The 21,531-nt window shown below is 37.0% G+C and overlaps 1 protein-coding gene across 4 annotated transcripts in view; it reads right to left on the bottom strand.

Annotated features, from left to right (window-relative positions):
* CSNK1G3 (casein kinase 1 gamma 3) overlaps positions 1-21,531 on the bottom strand; it is a 115,198-nt gene that overhangs the window by 73,544 nt on the left and 20,123 nt on the right. For all 4 annotated transcript variants that reach the window (XM_046000035.1, XM_046000038.1, XM_046000037.1 and 1 more), the window contains exon 2: positions 2,099-2,526. In XM_046000035.1, coding sequence (XP_045855991.1) covers positions 2,099-2,276 — 178 coding nt within the window. In that variant the 5' untranslated portion in view covers positions 2,277-2,526. The remainder of the gene's footprint in view (positions 1-2,098; positions 2,527-21,531) is intronic.

Raw genomic sequence — 21,531 nt, 5'->3', positions numbered from 1 at the left:
GCCTACTTGTGATCTGTCAAATAAATAAATAAAATTTAAAAAAAAAAAACTAACTCAATATCCTTGAGAAAATGAAGTGTAAATCATTTAGCCTTTCAAATATGTGAGTCCCTACTCAAATGCAAGAGTCTGCCAGACACATCAATCACAGCTCTTTACAAAGTGTATAACTGCCTTTTATTGGCTTGCTTCATGAAAAGACTTAATGCACATTAACAACACAAAATAGAATTAAAATGAAGGACTAACTACAAATTAGGGTGTTTTACAACCTCCTGAAAGGAGAAGTAATTGAGTAGATAAACATATAATTGGATTTATTTCTAATAAGTGGGGTTGTATCTAAGGGAAATCATAAAGCTAAGTTTTACCTTTTTACATCACAAGTTTTCACTCTTGGTGGGCCAGTGATCAAAGAGCCCTCAAGCAACTTCAGCACTGACAGCCATATAACCATGCTGCCCTGTTCTTATTTCTCTTCATTCAGGATAGCCATATTTCTACTGTACTAGCAGTTAAAAGCCTACATTTTTGTCCCGAGTCTGATATTAAAATGCTGTGTGACATCTGGCAGGCAACCTTCCCTCACGGAATTCCAACTGCCTTAAATGTAGAGTTAGGAAGTTTAATTAGACCAATGTTTACCAAACCACCCTGATTACAAAAATAAACTGAATCAGTACTGTGTCCCTTGTTAAGAATATAGATTTCTTGGGGCACCTGGGTGGCTCAGTGGGTTAAACCCTCTGCCTTCAGCTCAGGTCATGATTCCAGGGTCCTTGGATCAAACCCCGCATAGGGCTCTCTGCTCGGCTGGGAGCCTGCTTCCTCCTCTGTCTCTGCCTGCCTCTCTGCCTATGTGTGGTCTCTGTCCGTCAAATAAATAAATAAATAAAATCTTTAAAAAAAAAAAAAAAAAAAGAATATAGATTTCTTGTGGTGCCTGGGTAGCTCAGTGAGTTAAGCGTTGGACACTGATTTCAGCATAGGTCATAATCTCAGGGCCATGTGATCCAGACCCACCTAGGGCTTCAAGCTAGGCCCACCTAGGGCTTCAAGCTAGGCATGGTATCTGCTTAAGATTCTCTCTCTCCCTAGCCCCATCACTCCCACTGGGTTTCTTTAAAAAAAAAAAAAAAGAATCCAGATTTCAGAGCCCCAATGTGGCTTAATGGTTAGCGAGGGGGTGGTGACAGAATTACAATGTAAATTTCACTGATTTTTTTCTTTTTTTTAAAGATTTTATTTATTTATTCGACAGAGAGAGACCACAAGTAGGCAGAGAGGCAGGCAGAGAGAGAGAGAGGAGGAAGCAGGCTCCCTGCCAAGGAGAGAGCCCGACGCGGGGCTCGATCCCAGGACTCTGGGATCATGACCCGAGCCGAAGGCAGAGGCTTTAACCCTCTGAGCCACCCAGGCGCCCCTGATTTTTTTTTTTTAAGGTTTATTTATTTGAGAGAGAAGGGTGGAAGGGCAGTGGGGGAGGGACAGGGAATCTTAAGCAGACTCCACAATGGATGCAGAGCCCAATACAGGGGTTCAATCTCACAACCCTGAAATTATAACCTGAGAAGAAACCAAGAGTTGGATGCTTAACCAACTGGACTACCCAGGCTCCCCAATTTCACTGATTTTTACACAGTTTCAGTATATTACCTTGGCTTTAAGCCATGCATACCTTCCTAAAGGGGTCAGTTACTACATGTTTTCAAATATGAAAAAAAGAGCCTAAATACCATTCTTAATACACTGCAAATGGCTCCTTATGGGTCCTTTTCTCTTTTCCCACCTTGTTGGGGCTTTTTAGTTTACTTTCTTTTTTCTCATATTCCAAATGGGTAATCTCAAGTAGACAGACATTCATATACTATTCATATACTATACTACATATACATATATGAATACACATTCATATACTAGGGAACTCCTTACAAATGAAAATTCAAGTACAAAAGAAATTTCCAACATTTATATTCTTTAAAATTATCACAACAACTAAACAACTAAACAATAACTATATCATTTTCATTAGAAAGTACTTTCAGTTAAAAAAAAAAAAAAAACTTCCAGCATAATGGAATAAACAAAATAGTCTTACCTAATCGTAATTCTCCAAAATTGCCACATCCAATTTTTTTTCCAACTCTAAAGTTAGGTCCAACCATTAAAACTCCAGAGGATGAAGACCCAGTTCCTCGAGTGTTGTGTCCCGACCGACCACTAGGTCGTGCCATTCTATCATCTGATTTGTCCTTGTCTTTCTTTTTATTATCCATATCAAGTTTGCGGTACTCCACTTTGAATTCTTTAATCAAGACAAGCACAATGAAAAAGGGTATTGTGAGAATAGGTACATCACTAGGTTAACTGTACCAGGTGGGTAACTGTTAACATTCAAATTGCAGCAGGTAGTCAGTTAACTGAAGCGTGTTCATCCCATTCGTAAAATTTTTCTCAGTTGTCGTTTCAGCAAACCATGTCTTCAAAATTATCTTTTCAGTGATGTAAGCTGATATTGATAGAGAGCTAGAACATTAAGAAAAGAAAATTAGTTAACCTGAAGAATTTAAAAGCATATTTTGGGGACATTAAAAATGTAAGTTCAAGCAATGGATTATTGCTATTTGTAGATTCCCACTTAAATCAAACCACAGTAGACTTAAGTAACCATTAGCCTCTTCCTATACTTTAATAACAAAGAGATGATAAAAACAAAGGAAATTTATTAAAAATTAAAAATACTTCAAAAATTTGCTATTTCATAAGCCAGTATACATTCACTAACCTAGACCTTACAACTTAAAACCATTTCAGTTTTATCTGTAAGTCAATATAAGATTTTCTACTTAAAAGCAAAAAAGAGAATACATTTTGCAAATCAGTAAAAGATTTTAATAAAACTGTCTTCCACGTGTCCATACACACATACGTACATTTTCAAAATCTTTTCAAATATACTTTCTCATTTGAACTTTATTCAAATATTTATTAGAAATTATACAAGGCACCTGGGTGGCTCTGTTGGTTAAGTGGATGCCTTTGGCTCAGGTCATGATCCCATAGGGTACTTGCTCAGCAAGGAGCCTGCAACCTCTCCCTCTGCCTGCTGCTCCACCTTCTTGTGCTCTCTCTTTCTATCTCTCTGCCAAATAAATAATAAAATCTTAAAAAAAAAAAAAAAAAGAATTCAAATACGGGAGTCTGGGTGGCTCAGTCATTAAGCATCTGCCTTCCAGCCCAGGTCATGATGCCAGGGTCCTGGGATACCCACATTGAGCTCCTTGCTCAGCAGGGAACCTGCTTCTCCTTCTCCCTCTGCCTGCTGCTCCCCCTACCTACGTGTGCTCGCACTTGTGCTCTCTCTCTCTCTGTGTCAAATAAAATAAATAAATAAATAAAACCTTTTAAAAAAGAATTCAAATACTATTTATTAATAAATAAATAATAAATATTTATTATTACTTATAACTATATATGGAAATGGGCTTCAGAAATGGTAATGCAAAGAACATTCTTGCCACCCATCATGGGAAACAATTCTTACGTAACATTTGAACTAGGCCTTAAAAAAAAATAAAAAGTAATTTTACAAGGTTAAGAAATACTGGCACCCATGAGGTGGAGAAGATTGGTTTTTATATTTTCTAACAGATAGATGAAAACACTAGAGCTCAAAAAAAGGCTTTGGAGGAGTCTTCCCCATTCATCTTCTCTGGGAATTTCACCCACCAAACATTCCTCAATTCTGCAAGCTTAAGCAATTCTCCTACTTTTGTTTGAACAATCTGAGTGGATTCCGAGTCTCTGCAATTAAAGAAGTAACTTCAAAACACAGTCACTAATAAGGAAACTTGGATCAATATCAAGGACTTCTTATTCATATTTCTGAAACTTATTATATAATGCAATCGCAACAAGAGTTGAAACAAATAGTATCTTCTGATTAATTCCCAGCAATCCCCCAAAACAAGCTTTTAATCCTAACACCCAATGTGTTTAAGTTGTTTCATAGTATTTCTGCCATACTCATATTTTGCAGATAAAACTGTAAGCATCTCTTTGGTATCTGTAAAAGACATACACTGTTTATTGTTTCCAAATATAATAGAGTAACTGATACTGAACTACCCATCCCACTGTAAATAACTACACAAATGGATAAAATTTATAAAGCACCCATTTTCAGGTATTGAGTAACAGGCACTATGGTCTATGATCTTCGAGAAAAAGCAAACACATAAGGTGAGTCCCACCTTTACCTAAGCTCTCTAGGGAGGGATAATTTTCTGACCACAGTACAGGGAGGTGAGACACAGGTAGAACACAGTGATTACAGATCAGTCAGTGCTGAAACAAGTGAAATTTGTTGGATGTAGTACACAAGGTGAGGCAGTGGTACGGTGCTGGGGTTAGAGAGTGGTAGGCAGAAAGCTGGACTACATGTGTAGCAATATTCTGAAATACCTATTAAACAATGGCTACGATGGGGTTAAGTGAATAATGAACATACTAATGGCTGCACAGTGCTGGGAGAGATTGAAGGTCATATGTAGTCATGGTGGAGGAAACTCATTAATATCCCAGGAATTCAGCTGAGACACCACAAAGACCAGGTCTTAAGAGTAAAGACCATACCCTAGAGTAAAGACTACAATACACGGCTCAACTAAAGCCTAAAACCAAGCCTAGATCTATTAAGAAAAGCATCAGCTAACCTCCCTCCATTCCATAACAAAACTGAACATACTTAAAAAGACAAAAGACCCAGACTCTTAACAATGTTGGACTCCTAATGTCGAGCATACAAGTAAAAATTACCAGACATGCAAATAATTAGAAAGTCCACAGCCAGGAAACCAAACTGTCAAAGGAAACAGACTCCAAAATGACCCTGATAGTGGAATTAGAAAACAGGACTTTAAAACTACTAAACAGTGGTTAAAGTCCTAGTAAATTGAATAAAGAGAATGGGACAGAAAAGATTTTGAATAAATAATGGTTCAAACTGTCCCAAATTCAGTGAAAAACATTAACCTACAAATTGAGGAAATGTGAAACTTCAAAAAGAAATCAAGAGCACTGGAAATCAAAAATGCATGGATATTCATTTCCTTAAAAGATAAATTACTGGGGCGCCTGGGTGGCTCAGTGGGTTAAAGCCTCTGCCTTCGGCTCAGGTCATGATCCCAGGGTCCTGGGATCGAGCCCCGCATCGGACCCTCTGCTCAGCGGGGAGCCTGCTTCTCTTCCTCTCTCTCTGCCTGCCTCTCTGCCTACTTGTGATCTCTGTCAAATAAATAAATAAATAAATAAATAAATAAAAGATAAATTACTGATTAAAGCACAAATAACTTTTTAATGTCATTAATAACAAAAAATGGAAGTAAAACTTAAGACAACAAAAATGGGGGCAAGTGTATGGACTTGCATTATTTTAAGATTGTTATATTTGTGGGGAATGATGTGGTTCAATATTAAGTAGCCAATGTCAAGCAAAGAATGTTTATTTTAATATGCAGGCCAAATACAAAAAATTAACTGAATAGGAATAACTAAACAGCTAAGGCAAAATATAAACACAATAAACAACATCTGATTAAAACAAAAGAGAAAGAAGACATGAGACAAAAAGAAAACAAAGATCAGGACACTACAGTCAAAAACACACAAAGGCCTATGAAAATAGACCACATTCTCAAAAGGGAAAAATTGTCACACTGTATTAAAAAAGCAACATCCAACTATATTCACCTCTAAAAACAATTTCAAATACAAAGACAAAGAGACTGAAAGTAAAAGAAGAGAAAAAGATACACTATGCAAACTGCAAGTGTAAGAAAACTTGAGAAGTTACAATATTGCCAAAGTAAATAGCCAAACAAAGAAATATCTCCAAAGATACAGAGGTCCATTTCATAATGCCAAAAATATCGATTAAGCTGAAAAACATAAAAATCATAAATACATGTGAGCAAAATAAAAAACTAAAAAAAAAACTAAAATTAAAACTAAAATGAAGAACTAAAGGAAAAAGGACGATCAAAGGTGAAAATGTTAACAATGTTTCAATAAATGATAAAATAGAAGACAAAAATATCTAGGGGCGCCAGGGCGGCTCAGGGAGTTGAGGGACTAACTCTGGATTTTGGCTCATGTCAGATCTCAGGGTCACAAGATCAAGCCCCACCACATCAGGCTCCACGCAGAGCAGGGAGTCTGCTTGAGATTTTCTCTCCCTCTCCCTTTTGCCCCTCCCCATGCTCTTATATGCTCTTTCTATAAAATAAATAAATCGATCTTCAAAAAATTTAAAATGAAGCAAAAATATCAGGATTATACTGACATAGTAGATCTAAATAATACCATCAATACCCTGCACTTAACTGACATTTATAAAATATAACATTCAATAACTACTGAATAGTATTTTCTTTAAATGCTCACCAAGAAAGATCATATGCTGTGTCAGAATTTAAATCTCACAGAGCTTAAGTATAACAGAGCACATTCTCTGGTCAAAATAAAATTTAAAAAGCAATTATAAGGGTGCCTGGGTGGCTCAGTGGGTTAAGCCTCTGCCTTGGGCTCAGGTCATGATCTCAGGGTCCTGGGATCGAGCCCCGCATTGGGCTCTCTGCTCAGCAGGGATACTGCTTCCACCTCTCTCTCTGCCTGCCTCTCTGCCTGCTTGTGACCTCTCTGTCAAATAAATAAATAAAATCTTTAAAAAAAAAAAAAAGGAATTATATACACTTTTGTGTATAAAGTAGAATGGGGTGGCTGGGAGATGGACACTGGGGAGTGTATGTGCTATGGTGAGTGCTGCGAATTGTGTAAGACTGATGAATCACAGACCTGTACCCCTGAAACAAATAATACATTACATGTTAATATAAATAAATAAATAAGTTGAAAAATGTGAGAAATTAGAAAAAAACTGTAACAAAATAATAATGAAACATTAAATTTTGTAAGCTATATCTAGATCAACACTTAGAACAAAATCAGAAGCTTTAAATGCCTAGCTTAAAAACATTTTTAAGCAATGATCTAGGTTTTCTTTTTTTTTCTTTAAGATTTTATTTATTTATTTGACAGAGAGAGAGATCACAAGTAGACAGAGGCAGGCAGAGAGAGAGGGGGAAGCAGGCTCCCTCCTGAGCAGAGCGGATGTGGGGGGTTGATCCCAGGACCCTGAGATAATGACCTGAGCTGAAGGCAGAGGCTTAACCCACTGAGCCACCCAGGCACCCTAGGTATTCTTTTTAAAAAGCTAGAAAAGAGCAAATTAGACATCACTTTAAGAAATACTTTAATAGGGTGCCTGGGTGGCTCAGTGGGCTTTGCCGCTGCCTTCAGCTCAGGTCATGATCTCGGGGTCCTGGGATCGAGTCCCACATAGGGCTTTCTGCTTGGCGGGGAGCCTGCTTCCCTCTCTTTCTCTCTGCCTACCTGTGATCTCTCTCTGACAAATGGATAAATAAAGTCTTTAAAAAAAAAAAAAGAAGGAAAAAAATAAAAAAAATACTTTAATAAAACCATTATTAATATCCTATGGACTTATATGAAAATAGTCTTAATAAGTGAAAACAGGAGTGTCAGCAGATAAATGCCAAAATATCATTAAAAAAATGGAAACTCTAGAAGAAAAAGACTCATATCTGAAATGAAAAGCTTCACTGGATACACTTAAAAGTAGATTGGATAAAGCAGAATAAAGTGTCAATGAACCTGAAAGGAAATTCAAAGAAATTATCCAGGGAACAAAATCAATAAAAGTAGAAAATAAACAACAGAGAAAGTAAATAAAGCCAAAATACTCCTTCTCTGAAAATTAACAATGAAACTGGTAACTTCTAGCAAAGATGACCAAAAATGAAAAGAGAAAATATACAAATAACCAATAACAATACTGAAAGAAGGCACATCACTGAAGATCTTACAAATTTTAAAAGGATAAAGGACAATTATGAGCAATTTTATGCCAATAATTTGATAACTCAGATGAAATGGACAAATTCTGGGGGGCACCTGTACGGCTTAGTCGGTTAAGCAACCAACTCTTGATTTTGGCTCAGGTCGTAAACTTCAGGTCATGAGATCCAGCCCCATGTTGGGCTCTAAGACTGTTGTGTAGAGTCTGCTTGTCTTCTCCCTTTCCCCTAAGGCTTGTGGACACTCTCTTTCTCTCTCTAAAATAAATTAATTAAAATCTTTTTTTTTTTAAGGGAAATGGACAAATTTTTTTTTAGAAATCCAACATAGGATTAAGAGATTAAACAGAAAATATCAATAGCTCTGTATATATTAAAAGAACTTTTAATTTTTTCTTAGCAAAACCTCTTGCATATTTGAGTGAACAAAGTCAGGAACAAATGAGTACATATTATACGATTCTAGTTACGCGAAGTTCTAGAATCAGCAAAACAAGCTGTGGTGATAGAAATCACATCAGTGCTGCCTAGGGTGTTGGGATATCTGAGTGAAGAGTAGCATGAGGAAACTTTCTGGGGGAAGGAAATGTTCTACATCTTAAGTGGAAAAGGACCACACAGGTGTATATATTTGTCCAAGCTCATAAAATGATACTTAAAACCTACACATCATAGTGTTCGATACCCTCGAAAATGATACCACACAGGTGTATATATTTGTCCAAACTCATAAAATGATACTTAAAACCTACACATCATAGTGTTCGATACCCAGTATCAACAACACTTCAAAATGTGACTTTTAGAAATAACCCACACCCAAAAAACAGTGCTATATCAGAAAGCTCATGTTTTTTCCATCCTATAACATTATTAGAAAAGTTATCTGAGGGTCGCCTGGGTGGCTAAGTGGTTTAAGCCACTGCCTTCAGCTCAGGTCATGATCTCAGGGTCCTGGGATCGAGCCCCGCATCGGGCTCTCCGCTTGGCAGGGAGCCTGCTTCCCTCTCACTCTCTCTGCCTGCCTCTCTGCCTACTTGTGATCTCTCTCTGTCAAATAAATAAATAAATAAAATCTTTAAAAAAAAAAGAAAAGTTATCTGAAAACCCTACTTTTCTTAAAGTTAGTGAATATATCAGTACTTTACTTTAGAACCTTAAAGAGCCTTTCTGTATTTCTATACTTCTAGAAGTAATTTTCCTTTTGCAATCTTTTATGTTATTTTCAATACACAGCTTTTGGTTTACATTTATCAAATACCCAAAACACAATCTACATGTAATTAAGAATTCAAATAATAAAGATGAAGTAAAAATACCCCTTGGGATACCCACACCCCTTGTCTTCCAACCCACTTGTCTACCCAGAGGTAATAACCATTACTTTCAGTTTGGTGCGTATGCTCCAGACCTTTTTTGTAATGCATGTATGCACATATTTGTGTACAGCAATATTTAGAGTTTTGTTTGTTTTACAGAAGTCCTCATGAAGCCTCTGACAAACCGGAAGTGCCTCATGAAAGAAAGAGCCTATGAATGTGTTTCATATATGAAAGGTCTTTTGCCCTTTTGTCTTCATACCCCTCTACCCAGTATGAATGGTAGAGGAGTAAGGGCCAGCATAATGGGGGGGGGGGGCAGTAAAGAGTCAAATCTCTTCCCCAAACAAAGTTCCAGAGCCAAGAGCCAGCCCTGAAAGTGAGAGGTGGGGAGATAGTGGTTGAAAGCAATGAATTAGCTTAAAACTGAACCTCGAAACCAGAACAGGTATTTTTAATACTTGAAAATAAGTCCACTGCCAAAAGTGAACTTATTCTTCCAAATATGTGACAGGAAATCAAAGAAAACTGGCTAAGATATCATCTATGAGTGGGGAAGGGAGAATAATCAAAGCAGATACATGATAATGTGGTTAATGAGAAAGGATGCTCTTTCCTGTTTTAGCCTTTCCAGTTCACCACATTCAAAAGAAACTCTTCATGAACCTGTAATAAGATTTTTTTAGTCTTTAAAACATTTTTACAAAATATTTTTTATTGAAATATTTTCTTATTAAGGATCTCAAACAGCACTAGTACTTTCCCTATTATAGCAACTATCCAATAGTATTAGTATCGCCTACAAGACTAGCTATTAACTAGAGCCACAAATTCCAGCCTACAGGTTAAATTCAGCCTGTGATTTGTTTTGTACACCACAAACTAAAAATGGTCTTTACACTTTTACATGGTTGGGAAAAAAATTAATAACAACATTTTATAACACATGAGAATCACATGAAATTCAAATTTTACTGTTCATGAATAAGTTTTTGTAAGAATGAATCCAGGGGCGCCTGGTGGCTCAGTGGGTTAAAGCCTCTGCCTTCAGCTCAGGTCATGATCCCAGGGTCCTGGGATCAAGCCACACTTCGAGCCCCATCCGGCTCTCTGCTCAGCAGGGAACCTGCTCCCCCCCTCCCTCTCTGCCTGACTCTCTGCCTACTTGTGATCACTGTCTGTCAAATAAGTAAATAAAATCTTTAAAAAAAAAAAGAATGAATCCATACCAATTCGTTTACATTATCTTGATGGCTACTTCAGGTTACATGAGTGGAGTAGTTGTGAGAGAGCGTATGTGGCACACCTGTTATTTCGAACTGTTGCACAGCGCACCACAAATTGCTATGACCATGCTTTTAAAGCACAGGACAGGGTGGACTAGGTATTTCAAATTAGAGAGCAAAGCACTGTGTTCATTATAACACTATACTAAAGAATACAATATACTTGGACATGACCAAAAGTACTAGCTTTCCAGTGCTGTGTAACAATTTGGCAAAAACTTCAAGGCTTATAGCAATACACACTTAACTAGTTCACAGTTTTCATGGATCAGAAGTCTAGGCACAGCTCAACTGAGTCATTTGCTCAGGGCTTCATGGCTTCATTCAAGGTATCAGCCAGGCTGCATTCTCATCTGGAGGCTAAAGTAGGAAGAATTCTCTTCCAAGCCCTTTCAGATTATGGGAAGAATTCAGATTTTGGCCCTGTAACAGTAAGGGCCCCTGTTTTGCTGGCTCTTAGATAGAGACTACCCTCAGGTCCTACACAACACCTACAGGTCCTAGAAGGTGCCTACAGTTCTGTGCCATGTAGGCTTCTCCGACATAGCCACTTACTTCAAGTACCCCAAAAGAATCTCTAACTCCAATGTTCTAAGAATGAGTTTTATGTAAGGTAATATAACCTTCTCTCCTACCTAAGTTCCAATCTTTGTACCCTGCTCTAATACAACAGTTGTGTCAGGTCTGGGGACCCTCACTACATGATTCCAGACCTCTTTGATGCTACCTACCTATGGAGGATAATAAAAAAAGAAGTCTTGGAATACCAACTAGTAGCAAAGACTTGGGCAAGGATTAATATGGCTATCCTTATTTTAATAATTATAAAATAGGATTAGACTAGGAGATTTCTAAGGATGCCCTCACATTACGCACAGTATTAAAATTGCCTGTTGAATTTCATGACGACGACTCTTACATATAACTTCATGATCTCTGAACCTAGTACACTACTGGGCATGTAGGGCAGTCAATAGACATTATAGATTAATAAATGAGTTATTTCTATCTCTAAACATTTCCAGGTTTTAGGTGTATAATTTCTACTTACAGCCCCCCCAGCTACTTATCACCAGACCCCCTAATATCAGGCTCTTCGTTCACCTGAAAGACCTCAGTGAGGATTATTTGCATACGCCAACCAGTCTGCTACCCGTGCTCCCAAGAATGTTCTGGATGAGATGGCATTCCCTTGCCTGAGTTACTCTGTTAATACTGTCTGCATTTCTGTCTTCTGTAGTGATTCATCCTAGCACCAAAGAAAAATCAGTTCTGAAAACCGAAGATATTCTTCCAGCTCTACCTAACACCAATAGACCATGAGTCACAAATCCAAACGCCCAAACAAGTAAGGCAGGTAATATGTATGAGTGAATCAAGCAGAGACTAAGACCATAAGAAATACTAGGGACTACAGCAAACTAGAAAGCAAATACTCCACTTGAAAGGGGCAGTTATTACTCAGCTGTAAATATTATCAATGCCACTGAGGAATCTAGACATACTAATTTTTCCAGAAAATGCAGAAGCCGTGTGTGTGTGTGTGTGCGCGCGTGTGTGTGAAATCTCTGTAGTTGGTATTTACTGAGCACTTACTACACTAAGTATTTTAAATAGATTAATTCATAAATTCTCAAAACAGTTTTTTTTTACCAACAAGGAAACTAAATTTTAAAGAAATCACAAGGCACGACCAGCATCATGAAGTTAGTAACCCTTACGGTCAGAAATGATTAAAAAAAAAGGAGAATTCCTAAGTTCATATTCTTACCCACTTTACTTTCTCATGTTGTTCTTGCTAACTGTCTGACCTCTCAAAATACAGACTATTCCCTTCTAGCTGGATCTGCAGCCTGGGACTTCCTTCCGCCTTTTGCCAGCCTATATTCTCAGTATTCTATAACACCTCGATGCTGGCCAATCCTAATCTGAACCAAACTGGGCGGGGGGGGGGGGGGGCAGAACCAACCACTCAACAAGCCCCATTCATGTACACAGGGCTCCGAGACATTTCTGAACAAAAGGACCATACACACACACAGAACAGAAGAAAAAAATCATTAACCTACAAAATTGTAACATGGTGTCTAACTATGATATATATATACATTTCTGTTTAAATATCCTATTTTTTAAGAGCTAACAACTGTAACTATGTATATTCTTACCAGTAACAATTTGGAGACATGAAACATTAATAAACTTATGGAAGATGGGAAGAAACACATATACTACAGGTGAAACAGTGAAGGAAGCAAAATCCCAAACTAAGTGCCAGAAAATACAACAGGTAAGAAAAGAAGTGATCTGCCCAACTAGAAGTCCACAAAGGCTTCCTAAAGGAAGGTGAAATAGTGAGCACGAAAGAAGAAGGGATGGGAGGCAGGGGTAAAATGGGGGAACAGGGAAACTGTTACTTACTACAATTAACTATCTCCTACGTAAAACAAAACAAAGTAAGTACAGACCTCTAAAGAAGCCAAAGGAGGGTCCAAAGGAGAACATGGGGAAGGGAAAATTATACTCTGGCATCACAGAATGAAACCTATCCCCATCTGGTATTCTGAAGAACTCCTTGCCTATAGACTGGTGCCCTGAGTACTTATTCTAATGTGGAAACTCATAGTCAATAAGCACCATCGTGTATACATGACACCAAGAGACCAATGAATGAATTCTGAATTACTATATTTGGGAAGAAAGCTAATTATATGAAAGAAAAATACAAACAAAAAAGGTAAAAAATCTGGAAAAAGGAGATCACCCACACAAAAGAAGAGGAAAGACTGCCAAAAATAGTAACAACTAGATCTGGAGAGGCTTTTGAGAAGAAAGTTATTACTTTCTTCCCATAGAGGGAGAAGAAAGTTATTACTTTCTCCCATAGAGGGAGAATGACAAAATAATGCTACATTAAATGGAATAAGCAAAGATCAAGTGGGGAAACGATCTTAATATACAAAACAAAAATAAGAAAACAAATAAAGGAAAACACACAGGATGAAGCAATCAAACACCTCCAACTTCAAATTGATAATTTTTTTTTGATAATTTTTTTTTTAAGATTTTTATTTATTTATTCGACAGACAGAGATCACAAGTAGGCAGAGAGGCAGGCAGAGAGAGGAGGAAGCAGGCTCCCCACCGAGCAGAGAGCACAATGTGGGGCTTGATCCCAGGACCCTGAGATCATGACCTGAGCCGAAGGCAGAGGCTTAACCCACTGAGTCACCCAGACACCCCTCAAATTAATAATTTCAACAAATGCGAAGGACAGAGAAAATTAAGAAAATTTTTCAAAGAAAATCTTCCTGAACTAGAGCAAAAAGGGCCCAAAGAACACTAATCAGGAAGGATACCCTCCGTTTATGGCACTGTTATTTATTTAAAACAGCCAAATTATGGAAGTAGCCCAAGCGTCTATCAATAGATCAAAGGGTAAAGAAGATATGGTATATGTATTCAATGGAATGTTATTCATCCATAAAAAAATAAAATCTTGTCATTTGCAATAACACAGATGAAGCAAGAAAGTTGAAGGCTAGGCAAAATAAGTCAACCAGAGAAAGACAAATACAGTATGTCACTTATATGTGGAATTTAATAAACAAAACAAACTAACAAAGGGAAAAAAAAAGAGCAAGAGGGAGACGAACTAAGGAACAGATTATTAACTATAGCAAACTGATAGTTACCAGACAGGAGGGGGTGTGAGGATGAGTGAAACAGGTGAACTAGGTGATGGGGAAGAAAGAGTAAACTTACCACGACGAGCACTAAGTACAGAATTGCTGAATCACTATATTGTATACCTGAAACTAATATAAAACTGTAGGTTAACTATATTGGAATTACAATAAAAACAATAAAAAAAATTTTTTTAAGATTTTATTTATTTGAGAGAGAGACAGTGAGAGAGAGCATAAGCAAGGAGAAGGTCAGAAGGAGAAGCAGACTCCCCGTGGAGCTGGGAGCCCGATGTAGGACTTGATCCCGGGACTCCGGGATCATGACCTAAGCTGAAGGCAGTCGTCCAACCAACTGAGCCATCCAGGCGTCCCAACAATAAAAAATTTTTAATCCTAGCATAATACTTGGTTCTCCAGCATGTCCTAACAATGCAAGCACAGTTCATTGATTATCAGGTTTTAGAATCAATCCTAACCCAAAAATGCAAGATAAATGTTACAGAAGAGAATGTAAATTGTCCAACCTTGATACAATTGACAAATGCTCAGCTGTTAAATGGAAGTAGAAGTGCTAAAAGAAACAAGAGAAATAAGAGTATCTGTACCTTACAAAGTGTGGAGTAAAGAGATAATGGGGAAAAAAAGAGAGAGAGAGTGAGAATGTAAAATTGCTAGAACAAAACAGAGATGTAAAAATGTTACTTAAAATGTCAAAGGTAAGCAACAGAGGAAGTAAAAATAGTAACTTTCCAAACATTTAAAGACAGAAGGGTAACTGGAAATGTGTAGGCTAAAATTTCATCACTGTTAGTAGAAAATTCTAAGATAATGCATTTGCCAAAAAAAAAAAAAAAGACAATTTTGCTTCTTCCATTCTAATTTGAATACCTTTTATTGATTTTTCTTGTCTGACTGCTGTGGCTAGGACTTCTAGTACTATGTGAAAGACAAGTGGTGAGAGAGAGCATCCTTGTCTTGTTTTTGATCTTAAAGGAAAAGTTTTCAGCCTTTCACCACTGAATATGATGTTATCTATGGGCTTGAAACACATGGCCTTTATTATGTTGAGGTACTTTCTGCTATACATAATTTCTCAAGACTTTTATCATGAACAGATGTTGAATTTTGTTAAAGGCTTTTTCTGAATCTACTATGGTGCTCATACAATTTTTATCCTTTATTTGGTAAATGTGCTGTATTACATTTATTGATTAGCAAATGTTGAAGGATCCTTGCATTCCAGGCTTAAATCCCACTTGATCATGGCATATGATCCTTTAAATGTTCCAGTGGGGTGCCTGGGTGGCTCAGTGAGTTAAAGACTCTGCCTTCGGCTCAGGTCATGATCCCAGGGTCCTGGGATCGAGCCACACTTCGGGCTCTCTGCTCGGCAGGGAGACTGCTTCCCCCTCTCTGCCTACCTCTCTGCCTACTTGAGATCCCTGTCAAATTAAAAAAAAAAAATCTTTAAAAATAAAAAAATAAATGTCCCGGGGTGCCTGGGTGGCTCAGTGGATTAAGCCACTGCCTTCGGCTCAGGTCATGATCTCAGGGTCCTGGGATCGAGCCCCGCATTGGGCTCTCTGCTCAGCAGGGAGCCTGCTTCCCCCTCTCTTTCTGCCTGCCTCTCTGCCTACTTGTGATCACTCTCTGTCAAATAAATAAATAAAATCTTAAAAAAAAAAAAGAACAACTCTTCATTTTGTGATCTTTTCTGTTGTTCTTCTAGTTTCTATTTCACTTAGCTCTGCTCTGATCTCATTATTTCCTTCTTTCTGCTAACTTTGAACTTAGTTTTTTCTTCTTCTAGTTCTTCTTCTTTTACCTTGAACTATAAAGTTTAGGTTTCTTTATATGAGGTCTTTATTCTTTTTTTTTAAGATTTTATTTATTTATTCATGGGCGCCTGGGTGGCTCAGTGGGTTGGGCCGCTGCCTTCGGCTCAGGTCATAATCTCAGGGTCCTGGGATCGAGTCCCGCATTGGGCTCTCTGCTCAGCAGGGAGCCTGCTTCCCTCTCTCTCTCTCTGCCTGCCTCTCTGCCTACTTGTGATCTCTCTCTGTCAAATAAATAAATAAAAATCTTTTAAAAATATATTTTATTTATTTATTCATGAGAGAGGGAGAGAGAGGCAGAGGGAGAAGCAGACTCCACACTGAGCAAGGAGCCCGACACAGCACTCAATCCCAGGATCTTGGGATCATGACCTGAGTGAAGGGCAGATGCTTAACCATCTGAGCCACCCAGGCTCACCTTTCTTTATTCTTAATATAGGCTCTTATCACTATAAATTTCTCTCTAAGAAGTATTTTTGTTATATTCCATTAGTTTTGGTATGCTGTATGTCTGACAATTCTACCAAAAACTGTTAGCTATAAGAAACAAATTTAGTAAAGTTACAGGACATAAAAATCAACATACAAAAATCATTGAACTTCCATATACTAACAATGAATGCTCTAAAGAAGAAGTTATAAAAGCAATCCCATTTACGATAGGAGAATTAAATACTTAGAAATAAATTTAACCGAGGAGTTGAAAGACCTATACACTGAAACATGTAAGACATTAATGAAAAACGGACTGAAGAGGCACAAATACAACAAAGAGCGCCGATGTTCTTAAACTGGTAGAATTAGTATTGTTATAATGATTAAATAACCCAAAGTGATCTATGTATTCAACACAATCCTTATGAAAAATCCAAGGGCTTTGCTTACAGACAAAAAGCAATACTAAAATTCACAGAGAACCACAAAAGACTCCAAATACCAAACCAATCCTAAGGAAGAAAAAGGCTGAAGGCATCACACTTCCTGACTTCAATCTATATTACACAACTCCAATAATCAAAACAACATGGTATTGGCATTAAAAAAAAAAAAAAGGACACATAAATCAATAGAACAAGATAGAGAACTCAGAAATCAATCCATACATATATGGTCAACCTATCTTTGACAAGGGCACCAAAAACATAAAATGGAGAAAGGATGGTCTCTTCAATAAATGGTGTTGGGATTTTGGATAATTGTTGGGACAATTAGACATCCACATGCAAAAGAACGAAACTGGACCCCTATCTCACATCATTCACAAAAATTAACCCATAATGGGCCAAAGACTTAAATACAACACCTGAAACCAGAACCTCTAGGAGAAAACATAGAAAAAAATCTTCCTGACACTGGTCTAGGGAATGAATGTCTTGAATATGATACCAAAAGCATAGATAACAAAAGTAAAATGAACAGGTAGGACTACATCAAACTAAAAGTCTTATGTAGCAAAAGGAAACCTCTAATGAAATAAAATGGCAACCTATGGAATGAGAAAAGGTATTTGCAAATCATATGTCTGATAAGGAGTTAATGTCTAAAATATATACGGAACCCATACAACTCAATAGTAAATAATGTGGTTAAGAAATAGACAATGAGGGGCGCCTGGGTGGCTCAGTGGTTAAAGCCGCTGCCTTCGGCTCAGGTCATGATCTCAGGGTCCTGGGATCGAGTCCCGCATCGGGCTCTCTGCTCAGCAGCAAGCCTGCTTCCCTCTGTCTCTCTGCCTGCCTCTCTGCCTACTTGTGATCTCTCTCTGTCAAATAAGTAAATAAAAAATCTTTAAAAAAAAAAAAAAAGAAATAGACAATGACCCGAATGTTTATAGCAGCAACGTCCACAATAGCCAAACTATGGAAAGAACCTAGATGTCCATCAACATATGAAAGGATAAAGAAGAACTGGTATATATACACAATGGAATACTATGCAGCCATCAAAAGAAATGAAATCTTGCCATTTGCAACGACGTGGGTGGAACTAGAGGGTATCATGCTGAGTGAAATAAGTCAATCAGAGAAAGACAATTATCATATGATCTCCATGACGTGAGGAATCTGAGAGGCAGAGTGGGGGGTTTGGGGGGTAAGGAAGGAAAAAATGAAAAAATGAAACAAGATGGGATCTGGAAGGAGACAAACAGTAAGAGACTCTTAATCTCATAAAACAAACAGGGTTGCTGGGGGGATGCGGGGATAGGGATAGGGTGGCTGGGTTATGTACATAGGGGAGGGTATGTGATACGGTGAGTGCTGTGAAGTGTATAAGTCTGATGATTCACAGACCTGTACCCCTGGGGCAAATAATACATTATATGTTTAGAAAAATAATTAAGAACAAAAAACAAAGAAACTGAATTTGTAGATTAAAAAGCCCAGATGGTTTCTCTGGTGAATTCACCAAACACTTAAGTAAGAAATAATACTTACTCTACACAAATTTTTCTAAAAAATTAAAGAGAATTACTTCCCAACTCAAAAAAAAAAAAGAAAGAAAGAAAAGAAAAAGAAAAAGAAATAGGTAATGATCTGAATAGCCATTTTTCCAAAAAAGATATACTAACAGGTATACAAAAAAGGTGCTTGATGTCACTAGTTACCATGCAAGTGCAAATCAAAACCACAATGAGATTATTACTTTATACCTGTTAGGACAGTTATTATCAGAAAGGTAAGAATTAACAAATGTTGGCAAGGATATGGAGAAAAGCAAACCCTTGTATACTGTTAATGGGAATAAAAATTAGTATAGTCATTATGGAAAATAGTAGGGAGGTTCCTCAAAAAATCAAAAATAGAAGTACCATATGATCCAATAATCCTGCTTCTGGGTATATATCCAAAGGAAACTGAAATAAGTATCTCAGAGAGATATCTGCACTGCTATGCTCATGGAAGGGCTATTTCCTAATACCCAAGATATGGAAACAAATTGTGTCTGTCACACATGAATGGAAAAAGAAAACAGGCTATATTCAATGGAACATTATTCAGCCATAAAAAAGGAAGTAAGTTCTGCCACTGGGACATCATAGATGAACCTCTAGAGCATTATACTAAGTGAAATACACTAGACAGAAAGACAAATACTACAGGGAACTGCTAATCTGTAGAATCTAAAAAAAAAAAAACAAAAATATAAACAAAAACAAAAAAGTCCAACTCATAGAAACAGAGTAGAATGGTGGACGCCAGGCACCAAGAGAAATGGAACGAAGTAGGTCAAAGGGCAAACTTTCAGTTATAAGATCAGTAGGTTCTGAGGACCTAATGTACAGCGGGGTGACTACAGTTAGTAATATTGTATTGTATTTTAATAATACTGTATTGTATATTTAAAATTTGCTTGGAGTAGATAACTATCCTCAGCAACCATCCAAAAAAAAAAAAGGTAATTACGTAATAGATTTGTTAATTAACTTGATTGTGATAATCATTTTACAATGTACACAAAACATCGTATTATACACTTTACATGAAATTTTGTCAATTTTGCCTCAGTAAAGGTAGAAAAAAATAAAATTAAAATCAGAAAAAATTTTTTTAATTTGACATAGGGGGCACCTAGGTAGGTCAGTTGGTTGAGCGTCCAACTCTTGATTTAGCTCAGGTCTTGATCTCTCAGTAGTGAGTTCAAGCCCTGCATGCACTGAGCTCCACGCTGGGCATGAAGCCTACTTACAATAAAATAATTTGAGATAGACTCAAAGAGAATAGTATATGCATATTATTTTTAATTACAGAAATAACTACCTAAAGCATTTAAAACACTAAAATGCATTTAAAGCATTAAAAAAATATTTAAAGCATTTAAATGATAGGCTTTTAATTCTTCCTCAAGGGTTAAAAAAAAGTGGTTTTTTTTTTTTTTTTAAAGATTTTATTTATTTATTTGACACAGAGAGATCACAATAGGCAGAGAGGCAGGCAGAGAGAGTGAGAGGGAAGCAGGCTCCCCGCCAAGCGGAGAGCCCCATGCGGGACTCGATCCCAGGACCCCGAGATCATGACCTGAGCCGAAGGCAGCAGCTTAAACCACTGAGCCACCCAGGCGCCCCAAAAAAAAGTGGTTTTATCTACTAAAAAATTCAAATACTAGAGATATGAGGAAGACACTATTATTTATACATCTTTCTCTTATTTTAATATTCTAGCAAGCAATCATTAATTTAGTAAAAATGTGTCCTAACATAACTTAAAAACACTGTCAAAACCTAGTAAGACTATTTCAAATTATTGAAAAGTAAAGTAGTAAGTGCCTCTACAAATCATATTTTTTGTTTTGGTTTGGTTTGCTTTTACTTTGAATGAAAATAGAGTCCACTAGTACTGGAACTCTGAACCTGAAATCCATGGACCTCCTGAGCATTTTCTTAAGACCGAATCCATAACTTTCAACAGACTGTAAGATTATATGACCCTAAAAAAGTTAAGAACCACTGAATAGTGTATCATTTTCTCACTAAATTATAGATGCATTTTTTAGAAACAACCTATCCTAAAAAACTAACATCTGTACTTTATTTAAAAGCCAGCCTTGTTAGAAAAAAGTATTTAGGGTAGTTTACAATATACACACTACAAACCAACTGAGAAAATTTTCAAGTTAGGAAATCAGGCAAGCAGCTAGGTCATGCTAGAAATATAACTATGTAATACTAAATACAAAATGGATACCACAGAGTTCAGTACCCATACTTAACAAATTTATTTTTCTGATTTCTAATAGTCAAGCAAAAACAGAAATATAAGCAGATACAAGATTCAGAATGTCCATTAAAGTCACCCCAGTTGCTAAAAGTCCACAAATAGTCATAGTACTATTATACCTACAGATACAGTAATACTAGTAAAAAAACATTTCTCTCAGAATTTTTTTTTAATATTTTATTTATTTGACAGAGAAATCACAACTAGGCAGAGAGGCAGGCAGAGAGAGAGGAGGAAGCAGGCTCCCTGCGAAGCAGAGAGCCAGACGTGGGGCTCAATCCCAGGACCCTGGGATCATGACCTGAGCCGAAGGCAGAGGCTTTAACCCACTGAGCCACCCAGGCGCCCCTCTCTCAGAATTTTTAAATTTAAAAACTACAAGGAAGAAAATGGAAAAACACAACATGAAAACTTAAAAATTTGGCATCCAGAGAAATAAAAATTACTGAGAGAACTATCATACAAATATGTCGAGCATACACCTTCTTATAAGGCAAATTAAATAATGATCCATATGGCCTAAGGATATTTTTTTTTTTTTGCCTAAGGATATTTTAACTTTTATTTAAGAGATACTACTACCCTTTTAACTGAAACCCTAAACTACCTATAACCAAAAGAATGGACATGAATTTAGTTAACGTGCATGAAGCTACACGAATGTGCATAACACTAACAAAATATTTACAAATTATGTTTGATTCTATCACTATTCTCAGCATACTGACTTAAATACCTACACTTAAAAGACAT

This window comes from Meles meles, chromosome 3 (assembly GCF_922984935.1).
Source record: "Meles meles chromosome 3, mMelMel3.1 paternal haplotype, whole genome shotgun sequence".
NCBI classification, from domain to species: domain Eukaryota; kingdom Metazoa; phylum Chordata; class Mammalia; order Carnivora; family Mustelidae; genus Meles; species Meles meles.
The sequence above is the reverse complement of the archived record's forward strand: the minus strand, read 5'-3'. Positions and strand labels throughout refer to the sequence as shown.